The sequence below is a fragment of the Ovis aries genome, chromosome 15, assembly GCF_016772045.2.
Source record: "Ovis aries strain OAR_USU_Benz2616 breed Rambouillet chromosome 15, ARS-UI_Ramb_v3.0, whole genome shotgun sequence".
Taxonomy (NCBI): Eukaryota; Metazoa; Chordata; class Mammalia; order Artiodactyla; family Bovidae; genus Ovis; species Ovis aries.
In genome coordinates, this window is record NC_056068.1 from 14,085,393 (window position 1) to 14,098,945 (window position 13,553).

General features: G+C 34.9%; 1 protein-coding gene across 2 annotated transcripts in view; it reads right to left on the reverse strand.

Annotated features, from left to right (window-relative positions):
• The window catches only part of CEP57 (centrosomal protein 57), a 42,493-nt gene that overhangs the window by 6,867 nt on the left and 22,073 nt on the right, over positions 1-13,553 (reverse strand). For both annotated transcript variants that reach the window (XM_027979151.2, XM_042232870.2), the window contains exons 3-8: positions 6,817-6,996; positions 6,337-6,458; positions 4,246-4,362; positions 3,576-3,653; positions 2,204-2,311; positions 1,575-1,652 (exon numbers count right to left, since the gene is read on the reverse strand). In XM_027979151.2, coding sequence (XP_027834952.1) covers positions 1,575-1,652; positions 2,204-2,311; positions 3,576-3,653; positions 4,246-4,362; positions 6,337-6,458; positions 6,817-6,996 — 683 coding nt within the window. The remainder of the gene's footprint in view (positions 1-1,574; positions 1,653-2,203; positions 2,312-3,575; positions 3,654-4,245; positions 4,363-6,336; positions 6,459-6,816; positions 6,997-13,553) is intronic.

Below are 13,553 nucleotides of genomic sequence, written 5' to 3' on the forward strand. Positions count from 1 at the left end.
AAAGACCTGAGTAAAAGTTAACTTTAGTTGACTCTGGAACTAACGAGTGAAAGGGATGCTATGGCTTCGCTGTAACATGAATTCGATACTAGGCTGAATTCCCAGACCTCCAGAACATGACACTCTATTCTGTGCTAGTCACAAACTGAAAGGCCTATATTCGATTTAGGAAGGAATGGAGTGATAAAGTGGTTAAGAAACTCACAAAGCACATCTTATGAATTGCTGAAGAAAAAGATTTAGTAACCTAGAAGAAGGTAAGGATAAAAATAAAGCTATCTTCAAAAGTTCATCATCATCCATGTGTATCCCTGAGAGCAGAGAAAACCCCACTGAGCAGAATTTACGACGACATATTTCATGTCACTTAAGCATTTCCAAGTAAAGCCTTATAAAAACGTGAAGGGCTGTCTGAGATATAATGAGGTTACATCAGTAGTGTGTTTGGACAGAGTCTAGGACCATTATGCTGAATGTTTACATAATGAAAACACTGGACGGGGAATTGTTATTAAATGGGTTCCAAATATAACTGAACATCAGACTGAGACTGGGCACAGATTAAATATACTCTCTAGGCCCCATACCTAAACAATTCTGATTTAGTAGAATTGTGTCAAGGCTTCATAATCTGCTTTTTCAAATACATAGTCAATGATTCTGATACAGCTGGTCGTCCTTTAAGAAACTGTTTCCAACCCAACTCAGAGATTCTATGGCAAAGCAGAACCATGGTTAGGAGCAACAGATACAAGGAAAAACGTAGGTCAAAAGATATCTGCAATCCAAGAAGAGGTTAAATTTAGGGTAAAGGACAGCCAATGGCAAAATTTTTAAGGAATGATTTGTGCCAGGCACATCTATAAAGGACAAGTGGAAAAGCTAGGAAATTGTTCCTTCCCCAAGCTTTCACTGAGAATTTACTGTGGGTTAAAATAAATAAAATTTATTCCTCAAGCCTCTCAAACTCACTATCTAGAGTTGGGTATTCAAGGTATTGAAACAACCAGAAACACAAACATTAATGAAAAAAGTGGTATAAACTAACACAATGTTAAGCACTTCTTAGAAATCACCCAGTACTTGTTGATATTTGACAAAATTACCATCTCCACATTTTTAAGCACTAAAGAAACTTAAGACTCAAGTCTATTTGTGGCGGCTTCTTGGAGAATCGATCCTTAATAAGCATGTGAAGACAAAGAGGACATGACTTCTTTTCACTTGAATACCTAAATACAAATCAACAGGGCTAACATGAAAATTCCAGTGCTACAAATATACAGTTTCTCATTTCCTTTCCTATCCATAACCATACCTTCACCAAACCAGGGTCTCTGCTTTTGTTCATTACTTCCTTCCACATACACTTCACCTGCTTTCAAGTGTCCCACCGAGGCTTCCCCCTGCACCCCAGTCCTATAAAACTTTCTTCCATCTCTTTCTTACAACACTAGGATCCCTTGGTAAAAAAACAGAGTAAGTTTTCACCATTTACAGGTATACAGGCAAATGAGTGGATTTAATTCAAAGATCTAAGTTGTACAAAAAAATTCAGAGTTCAACCAACTCACCTTTCCAGCAACAAATGGCATATCACCCAAGCATAATCGATAATGTGGCTGTACAGCAAAATAGTTCCTAGAAGCCTTCTGCATGGAAGAGAAGAAAAAGGAAGCAATTTTACTCACATGACGATAAGAGCTGCCTATATAAGACTAACCTGAAACTTCGTGTAACTGATGGGCTCCTGCTTGTTTTATCTCTACTGATATTACGGCCAGTGCTCCTCATACTACTTGTCAACACACATCTTACCCTAAGGAAAGGCTAAGAAAGAAAAAAATAGTACCTGACGAAACAGCAGTTACAGTCTCAGTAGAGAAATTCGCTGTGTGTCTATATGCATGTACATATGTATATACATACACAAACTTTCAAGAGCAAAGGGTAATTCATGCAATACTGAATAATAACTAATATTTATACAGTGCTATGTAGTTCTAAAATGTTTTCATATTCATTATCTCACTGTTAGGGTTAAAGTGTAGAAGTAGGTATTACTTATCCCCATTTTCCCAATGAAGAAACTTAGAATGAAACAGATTTACTCATCCAAGATTGAAGGACCACATGGCTTATAAGTACTTTCACATAAACTATGTCAAGCAATGAACAGTACCTCATGGTCCTTTTTTCATACCTTTTCTGGTGGTTTTGACTTCTTTTTTTTAATTCTTTTTGTATTGGGAACACATGAAGTTGCCTTATCTTCAAAGATAAGTCTATTTACTTCTAGACCAGTCTGCAACTAGGAAAAACATGAGAGCCTAAAGTCAATACTGAAGAAATAAGTTATGATTCAATGCCATGTAAACACCTACCCAAAACCTACAGCAGTATCATACAGTACAGATTAAAAAACACATCACAGCTGTGTAACTATGTCTTCTCATAGCTATGTAACTGTCTTGAATCAATCTGTGAACATTTGTCCAATATTTTAAATCAATACCACGCTCTCATTTTATCTTGAAGTACTGTCCTATAATTTGTCCTTTCACTTAACCTGGCTCCTTTTAGTTCCTTATTTGAGGTTGGTCTTTAAATTTTACCTAACAAGTTAAAGCCAATATTTCTAACTCAACCAAAGTTTCAGTATTTTCTTCTTTTCACACACCGCATGCACAACAGTGCTAGACACAAAGCAGCTGGACAACAAAGTACAATCTTCCTCTTTTAAAAGCTCATACACTTAAAGGAACTGGAAATCTATGTCCAAAGGAACTGGAAGGTATGTCAAGAGAATGTAATCAAGCCCTTTTCTCTAGAAGTTTAGTAACTACATTAATTTAATACAATAGAAATTCCATAAGCAACTACTAAGGATTTCAAAAAGGGCTGCTGTTTTCAACTTTTCCTTAAAAAATATAATTATATACGTATGTACATGTCTGTGTTGTCTCGAACACTGGTTTTCAAACCCGGCTATGAAACAAAATTGTCTGAGTTTTTGAGAAAAATTCCAATCATCACACTGCTTCACCTATCCTACCTGGCGACCACTGCATGGGATAAAAATCCAGGGCTAGGAATGAGCAGTGTTCATTTTCCTCATATGGTGACTTTAGTGAAATAGTACAGGTCACCAACTCTTGGGCAGCCCACTACCTTCACTACTGACCTACTGTCTGGAGGCAACCAAAAAAGAGAAGCTCTTACAAGACGGGATACTGAATGAGGATTTCAAACATTTCCAGTGGTGACTGATGTGAAGTTCTATACGACTGTAAAATTTTATATGATTATGTGTATAGATTCTGATATTTTTTAAGTCTATTGATTAAAAAAAGAGCTGGCTGAAAGTCCACAACTGGAAAAACCCTAAAGAATTGCTCAGCTTTTACTTTCTGCCTATAAAAACATTTATATTTTTCACATGAAGCTAAGTCTGCAAATTTATATACTGGACCATTCTGAAATATAAATAATCAAAGCAGTCCACATCTACATCTATTTATATATAAAGAATAGCAGGAAATGTGAGGAGCTTACCTGCTGACATTTCAACTTACCTGGGCTGCCTTAGCTTGCATTCGTTTCCTTTCTTGTTCTTCCTGACGGAGTTTTGCTTCCAACTCTTGCATTTTTTTCTAGTGATAAAAATATTAAAAGTGGTAATAGTGAAAAGACTTTCAATGTGTGTTTGCAAAACTTTAATATAAGCAACATAGGTAAGTGTAAACTTTTAGCATGGTAAACATAAGCCTGTGAGTTCACCCTAGTGATGGCTCTGGGCTTGCCAGCGTCCATGACTCTGCCTGAAGACTTCACAGAATTATGAGCGACATCCATGGCCAAGAGCACAGCCTCCGTGTGAAGGCCTGTAGGCTGCACGGCCGCTAGGTCTGGAACCTCACAGTCTCAGTGGTATTAAGTACTTCCCAAATGAATCAATTAAAAGTAAAATCAGCTCAGAGAAAAACTTCAAGTGATACAAGACTTACGGATACTGAAAAACATTTCATCTGTCAATATTTTCAAAAAGAACTCCTTCCTTAGGTACACTACTATTGCAAATGTGAACTTTCTCTCCAAATTTATGTTTCCTCCTAAAAAGAAAATTCCTATATGTTTCCTTGCTATAAGGTCACTTTTTTCCTATAAAATATCTAGTATTATAAAATGACCAATTTTACAAAAGAACCAATATTATGCACTGGTGAGGAAGAAATTTTCACTGACTTCTGCAAGGGCCTGCATTGTGGTAAGCTTGTTATACTCCTGTTCAAGAAGGTCCAATTTTTCAAGTTGGTTTTGAACATGCGTTTGATCATGTTGTCGTTCTCTTTCCAGGGAGACCTGGGAAACAATATTAAATACAGCATGAAAATACAGCATGATAATCTGACAAAAAACTGAAAAAACTATTACAGAGTATAATAGGCTACTTGTCTTTTCACAGAACTACTTAGATACTGCAGAGAAATTATAGGAACAGTATTAAGATGAAACCATAGAAATGTTAACAAATACAAGTGAAATCTTCTTATCATATACCATCATAACATATGGTTCTATACACTGATAATACTCTTGACAGTATCACACGACATACAGGCTGCACACAAATACTTGTAATTTGTCTGGTTTTCTTAAACAGTTTTAATTAAGGCAACAGTCATGGTATTGGTATCTACCATTTAACACTTCCTCTGAATTGTATGCAAAGCATCCATCATTTTTTTCTTTTCTGAGGTTTATAGTTAAAGATTTGAAGACTACCACCTATCAGATTTAATGACTATCAGTCACAGGATAAACTAGAATAAGAAGTGGAAATATGCTAAATTGAAGTATACACGTAAAAAGTCAAAACACTAAGCATCTGAACTTGTAAACAGTTTATCTTCATATACAAGTCAGCAATAGGCATCATACTAACAGAAATTTGAATATGACAAAGTAATACAAAGCAATACATTTCTCAGGAATTTACGTGAGCTACCAATTGCCTCCTACCCACCTTAGTGGATAGTAACTGTCCTTAAAAGAATACGTTAAGCTAAAAATTGCCACAAATCACATTTTTTCAGTACTGGAACCATTCTTATTAAATGAACTAGTCAAAGTTTACTGATGAAAATAGAGTTTAATTCAAAGACATATTTATGTATAATAGCTGTATTAGTCAAGACATCTCACTACCATTTTATAGGTGCTTTCTAACCTGTGAACTGAAATATCCTAATAAAGAGCATTACTATATTGCTTACTGAACATGCCTGGCTATTTCCAATCATGTGGCAGATCACCTCCTTCCCCACTCCAACTATCACATAAAAATGTTAGACCCAACTGGCAACAAGAATATAAGGTCACAATAAACTCAATGGCACAGTAAAGAGAACTATAATTCACACTAAAGAACTGCTGAAACATTCTCTATTTAAGAGAATTTTAACTGTCATGCAATCAAGTATTTCTTTTAGGTCTAATATCTCCAACTATGACTAAAGGCTAAGTGAGGTGGAAAGCATTCAATTTCTTTCACACTGCAGAGTGTTCAACAAAATATTCAATTTCTGTATAACAAAATTAAGATGCTAAAAAAGTATTCATGATTAATTCAAATTCTAGATTTACGATAGGAAAATGAGGCATGTTTTAAAAAATATATTTAGGCTGATGTTGAAGATGTTCTCTCACAAATGTATAGGTTACTTAAATAAAAATACCTCTGATATGACAGAACAAAATATTTTTGCTAAAGTAACAACTGTGAACAGCTTTTCAGAGTATAAAGAACTTTGAAACACGCTTCCTGACTTGAGTCTTTTAAACAAAATACAAGAAGCAGAGAGGTCCATAATATGCTTATTTATGCTTTTTATAATGTACAAAGAAGTTAACATGACTTGAAAACTCAAGTGACAGTATTTTTCCAATATAAGTAAACCTCTATCAAATACATCAACAACAATGAAGGAGAACAATCAAATCTCCAGACACCATAACTGATTCCAAGTAATTTCAGTCCTGGGCTATTATACTGTCCCAAAGCAGAAGCTACAGAGGATATGTCAGTGTGTATGAGGGTCATCCAAAAAGCAAACTCTTCTCTACAGCTTTACTGAAAGAAAAAAAACAAACTACTTTTCTCCCAACGCTTCCACTAGCAGTTCTTCAAAATGACAGGTACTATTACCTTTTAAGATACAGAGAGAACTGATTATTTGTAACAGCACCATTAGTCCTGAGTAAAAAGGTCTTTATATCTACCAGATTTTCTCCATAGCTAATTTCTCTTGAGAATGACTCTGTGAAGTAACAAACCTGTTTCTCTAATACAGATGTCCTCTCCATTTCTGCATGCTTTATCATGTTCCGCATGTATTCCAATTGTTTTTCTAAAAGATTACATTTATTTTCTGCAGCTAACAACTGAGATGTCAGTTCTAAAAAGAAAAACAGAAATTAGCTCACTCACAGGACAGTCTAACAATCTGTTTAACATGAATCTACAGTATATATAATAAACATTTTCCAGTACCTCCAGAAGTGTTTTCAGAGGACCTAAGTCATTCACTTTCTGTATGTTAGTCTAATCGGCCTTGCATTCAGATAGTAATTTTAATGCAGGACATCAGCACTTGTTCCTCAAAATGCACTCAAATATAATGCAGTTTTGTAGTGCTAGAAGACACTAAGCACTAGAAAACACTAATGTGGAATTTCTTTTAGGGTAATTTTTTAAAGAGTAATTTCATAATACTTATTTTGATGGTGTTTTATTTCCCTCATAACTAAACAAACCTTGATTGTGCTTTGATTCCTCATTCTTTGAATTCTCCCTTTCTTGTATCTGTTCATCCAATACTTTCTTATATTCAATAGTTTCTTTAGACAAGGTTTTCACACTTTCTTCTGCCTGAATCCTTTCAAGTTCTAAACGTCGAATTTTATCTTGAAGATTCTTCAGAGCAGAAAATATAGCTGTCAAACACAAATATGGATACTATAAGATACTATCCATGGAAAAGCTTACTAAAAAAGAATAAATTCATCTAAATAAAAAATAAAATTGATGGAGGATAACTCTTTGGGAATTAATTAGGATCACAAGATAGTTGCTTCAAAAAATCTATTTAAAGACATCTTGTGAATCTCTGAAATTCTACCACGGTAAAAACATTTCAAGGATTTTATAAAATGGTAAATATATTTAGCTAATCATAAAAAGCCATGAACTGTGCTAAGGCATATTATTAACTATCAATCTTTTGTTTTACTAGTAAGATCACATGCAGAATCCAATTATAGAGTAAAAAACAGTTTAGCACAAAAACTAGAGAAGGAAATGGCAAACCACTCCAGTATTCTTGCCTGGAAAATCCCGTGGATAGAGGAGCCTGGCGGGCTAGTCCACAGGGTTGCAGAGAGTCAGATGTGACTGAGCACACACATAAAAGCAAAAAAAGGACAATTTTTTTGATCTCCAAAAAACCCTAAGCACTCTGCCCCTCAAAAAGCTTCTAATTATAATGCATATTCACTGTAGAAGGCAAATACAACAAAGAAAAACTACTACCAAGAGATAATAACTATCAATTTTGGTCATTACTTAAGAGATTATTTCCCTGTGATCAGTTAGGAGTTGAAAAACAAAGTTATTAGATCAAAGAATATTCATATTTAAAGGTTCCTGAATAGAGCAAAATACCTTAAAAAAATGTCTGTATCAATTTACACTTTTATCAGAAGTACCTGTCTTTGCCAATACAGACCATTATTAATTACAATGTCACTGCCATTCTGATTAAGAAATCCAGGGTACTCCAGTTATTTTATTTTACATTTCTATTAAAAATGTAAATATTTTGATATATGAATTTCATATAACTGTAAGTTCCTATATATCATACAGCAGTGCTAACAATATTCAATTATTTTCATTCTTTTCTTGTTTGATAATTAAAAGTATTTAAGATTGTATGAATTTCCTTCCAACTACTACACTCCGTAAGTTTAGTACTTCTCCATGTCAATCTATAGGTACATTTCTAGAACTCCATCTTTATACATACTTGGCTATGAACTTTCTATCCCACTAATGTCCATTTCTGTGCCAGTTCCACACTCCCTATTTTTATAGCTCTACAATCTATTATTAGTTGATATGGTGAGGCCATCCTTTATCTGAGCGAAGCCTTCTATTACAAGGTGCACTTCTCACACATTATTCTTTTAAGTGATATTCATAGTATTCAAGTCTCCACTGAGGAACACTGCACAGCTCTATTCAGGTCTTCAAGTATTCTCTTAGCAGAGCACACAGAACAAGCCTAGGCTGATATACCACACGGGACTTTTCTACCACAGCCTCCTTCCCAGGCCAGGGGGCTGGGCTATTCCAGTTCCTTTTCTCCAATTAGACTTCCAAAGGAAGTCACTTCATCTGGGCCTAAAGTTTTTATCTACAGTTGCTACCTGGATTTAAAATCCCAACTTCTCCCCTCAGTTCAGCTCAGTTGTGTCCGACTCTTTGTGACCCCATGAAGCGCAGCACGCCAGGCCTCCCTGTCCATCACCATCTCCCGGAGTTCACTCAAACTCCATGTCCATCGAGTCGGTGATGCCATCCTCCCCCACTGTACCCTAATTCCTAAGGCTTTTATATGATATCAAGACTATTAGTGTCTCTGAGGCTTTCAGCCTTAAATTCACTGTATTTCTGGCACCTAGGTATTTCCTTTCTTGCTTTAAAGCTGGGTCTTACTTCTTTTGTTATACAAAACTGCTATTTGTCTATGACACTATTCTGACAGTAATGCTGTCATCATCCTTTTTATTTGCTATGTTCCTTACTTGTCTCTGCCAACTTTTCACTTTTAATCTGTGTCTTTTTGTTTGAGCATAAATTGACTTTTGAGTTGTTTTTTCAAACACAGTCACACTTGTCATCATATGTAATAAAGGTTGCCCTATTTTTTCACTGTATTTTGTTTTCTAATTTTGTTTCCTTGGTTTTCTCATTACTTTATTTTACTATAAGTATAGTGAACTGTTTGTTTGTCTTATTCACCTCTTTTCTCAGCAATTTCCTCTTACATCAACATGGCTACAACTATAACTGAAGTGTCCGTTTAGTATCCTCTCACAAACCTGGCCACCGCTGACTGACCTACAAGGGCACTCAAACGAAGCCCAGACAACGGCTCTCTTCTTGGGATTTTTGGACTCTGGTCCAAAAAGGTGAAGTCAACGTAAAACTCAAGTATTAGTAGCCATGTTTACCGATATGTGGAAAAAGTGAGTCTGTGGCTAGAGTGAAGTTAGCTAGAAGAATTAAACAAACAAACAAACAAACAGATGGAGAGAAAGTATCGGCCATGTCTGAGTACCTGGTTTCCAATGCTCTTAAAGCCCATCTGTGTATCTGCCATTCTTTTCTTGGTTGTTCAATCCTTCCTTGCATGTTTGTAAATCAAAAAGATTCCTCTTTGCTAAAGCTAATTTCATACTGGGAATTTCTTATAACTAAGTTTTTATTGGCTGCTTTTTCCATTCTAAGTTTTATTAAATAAATCTAGTACTGTGAAGACAAAAAATGACTTTATTCTACCAATGACCTATATTTAAAAATATATAAAAACCTAAGTTTATATGCACACACATCCCTGAAAACATTTTCAATGTCAAACATGAAATTTTACACAAAAAGAGTTCATGTAAGAAATATGACAAACTCTTACTCCATCCATTTATTTTCTGATCCAGATGACTAAATAACTTACATTATATCTTCACTTGAAGAGTTAAAAGAAAAACATTCTAGGTGATGAAATGATTGCTCTTGTTTTTCTTTTCTCGTAGAAAAGTATGTGAGTGAGCTCTGGTACCATTGCGTTTTATGTTCAAATGACTACATTACCTAGAAAGACCCTTGAGTGAAAATATTTTATGTAGAAATGAATAATGAAAAATTCAGACATTTTTAACTTTATATATTTACTGGGAAGGGATATAGTGGGAAATACATTTCTAGAACAAGAAGGATATTCAAATACTGAAAGATGGAAGAGTGACATACTGAAATATAATGTCATACATATTTGCTTTATTTTCACAAACAGACCTTTCACAGCAAACACTAGATTTAAATTTTTTATCCTCTTCACCCTCAGTAACCTTGAACACACATCTGAAATATTAAATACATTTTGGATAGCTGAGTATGAGAGAAAACTGGAAACCTTAGCATTAAAGACAGATACTGAGTTCTCTTTAAACTTTACTTAATCATTTCTGAAATGTGAACTCCATCTTGGAACGAGAGAACCTATTATTCATAATTGAAACTCCAATGCTACATACTCTGTATGGTACATAGGTGGTACGCAGATAATGTTCAGTAAACATATCCAGGAAAGTCTCCATGATTATTTTAAAATTAGAAACAAATGGCAGCAACCTCTTGAATTCTTTACCTAACAGGATTAAACCTCCTATTACTAATTTATAATTCATTCCATTTGCCTAAGACAGTCAGTGATTCCCTTCCTTTGCTGCATTTTCTCCTGTACTATTTGGTGAGCTTTAAAAAATCCTAATGCCCAGAACATAACACATAAAAACAAGTAAACTAAAAATATCAAAGAACGTTTGGAATGAAAGCTATAGATCCAAGAAGATCCTCAGGTGATTCTAACATGCAAAAGTTTGAAAACTCTCTAGTGACATCTAGGAGCACTAAAAAAACAAAGACGTTCTCCTCTTTACAATCCCAGTTTGTCACTCATTCATAACTTGGGGTGGATTAAGCCGAGCAGATCTCAGCATCACCTCATTAACAACAAAGTTGGGTCTATTTGTTATCTAGAATATTTCTTTCTATCACTAATGTATCAGCACGTTTGCTATAGATTAAGTAGGGTGAGGGGGAGACCCAAATCACTAGCACTCATTTTTCAATTTCCCTAGTATTTTTCTCTCATGGTATCTCTCTACCCTTTTGGCTATTTCCACTTTTTAGCTCACCATTTAAACAGCGCTATTTTCCAGTACCCTTTTCCCCCTCTACTCTCTCTCCAGAGAAATCCTTCCATACACATGGCATCATTCACTATTGTATACCTGTTCATGTCTGAGTTCATCAGTGCAGAGTTCTCTTACACTTCACTTTTATTTTCCTGTGCTTACTCGTCACCTCCACTTAACTCACAGGCATCTCAAATTTGATATAGCCAAAATTAAATTATCTTTCTTGGAAAGATCCCAGTTTTTCTGTAATCTGTCTTAATCACACCATCCACAACAGAAAATCTTGGATTCAAAGATTGCTCCTTCTTCACTGCCCATATCAAAAATATGGATAAATCTCCCAGTCTCCATTCTCCATCCCAACAGGCATTGCTTCAGTTTAATTTCTGATCAAAATTTCAGTCCAACAAACATTTACAGAGCACTCTGTAAGATAAAGGAGAAAATTACAAGCCCTTGCTTTCAAGGAGCTACTATCTAATTTCTGGAAAGAGAAGCTATTATCTACTCTTTCTACATCTGGTGAAAAATACTTACAGAAACAAACATTACTCTGCATGTACTCATAGTCTTTATTATGTTGGTTCTCAAAGCACAGCATATGGCCATACGGTGGGGGGTGGGGGTGGGTGGGCAGTGCTTATTACCAGGTCTGTGAGATCACTGTATTTGTGAGATCTGTGAGATCACTAGTATTCCCATTATACTATTAATACTGAGATTTTAATATTTACTCTTTTCACTGTGTTGATATTTGTAAAGATGATGCGAAAGCAATGCTGGGTAAAATTATTAATTTTAGCACAAATCAAGGTCCTGGCCCTATATAGTTTTGGCATTGTACTCTTCACCACTGCTCCCAGTAACAAAAACAAAGTCGTGTGTTTTTTCTTCTACTGAGATCAGTGATATCAGCAAATTAATTTTTTGATATTGTATAATGAAACATCAGATTTTGAAAGTGTGGACAAGTGAATACAATTAAAAAGATCATGCATGGCTAAAAAGCAACGCAACGTTCAAAACAAAACCAATGGATTTCAGTGGAAAGGCACTAAAAAAAAAAAAGTTTACAGGCTTGAACATTTAACTTCTAGGAACTGACTTTTGGAATGTTCTCTAGGTTACTAACTGATAAGGTAGCTTTGTATGACTAGGGCACTGAATCCTGCTGTACCAGTCTGCCTAGGCTATATAAACAATGTGCTTTATGGTAAATATCATGATTGGTCGAGCAGGCACAAAGTGTTTGCGCAACTGACTCCAGATAAGAGCCCTTGTCTCTAAGCCTAGTTGTGCAGTTTACTGCTGGAGGAAGAAGTGTGTTTTGCGTGACCAGGAGAAAAAACTTCCGAAGTCTGAATGTGGATTTCTCCAGATGCCACTGTAATAAATAACAGTTGTAATTACAACTGCTTCTGAATCTTAAATTTAATCTGCAACAGTGTAGATGGTCCCAAGGTCCCAGAATATAAAAACCTTTGTTTTCATAATCCACATTGCAACAAAATTTTAAGAAACTATTATTTTCCAAGTTGCGATGAAGTATCAAGGAAGAATAGCCACAAATTGTTAAAAAGGTATTAAAATTTTACTCTTTTCCCAACTGCATGCCTGTGCAAGGCCAGATTTTCTTTCCCACACACTTTAATCAAAATAATTTATCATCATAAGTGGAATGCAAAAGTAGATATGCAAGTTAAGCTGTCTTCTATTAAGCCAGAAATAAGAGATTTACACAGTGTAAAATAAAAGAATGTTACTCTTTGTAGTACGTTTTTTAAATTTGGGAAAATAGTCTTCACTGAAAATCTTATATACACAAGTAATGGGTTTCCTAGACCAAAAATAAATAAATGAAAATCTAAGAACCAACACTTTAAAGGAGATCAGATGCACTGTAAATTGTTATCAATATCTAAGAGAACAGCTATAATTTGACTCCTTTATTGGTCCCAATATCACTGAATTTGTAAAAGATACATCAAGATGTTTTTTCTCTGTTTTTATGGGGAATAACAACAAAAAGATCTTTTGTTTTGGGACAAGAAAAGACCTCAGATTACCTGCCATCAGCCCCATCAGTTTATCTCAGCCTGCTGTACATATATTACCATTTTACCGTCCATAGGTACTATGGTATGTGATTAAAGGTTAGAAGGCACTGGCATGGAAGAACTGCCTTACAGCTACTTATCTAGCTTTAAACATCTAAGCCATTTGTCACATTACTATCATTTGAAATGTACTGAATAACATGAGCTATAAGTTATACTGAAAGTCTTTGGAATGATGTTGTCATAGTACATTTTTTGATGTCAGTAATAATTCCAAATTTGTTCATTTCTTTCAAAAGTTTAAAATTAATGTTAGAATACAACAAGAACAGTTTAATTATCTCTTTCCATGGCATTAGTCAAATTATACTTTCAAAGTGATTTTCAGATAGCAAAGTGAAATTGTCATTTATTAATGAAAATGCTAAACCATAACTAAACAAAAAAAGGTTT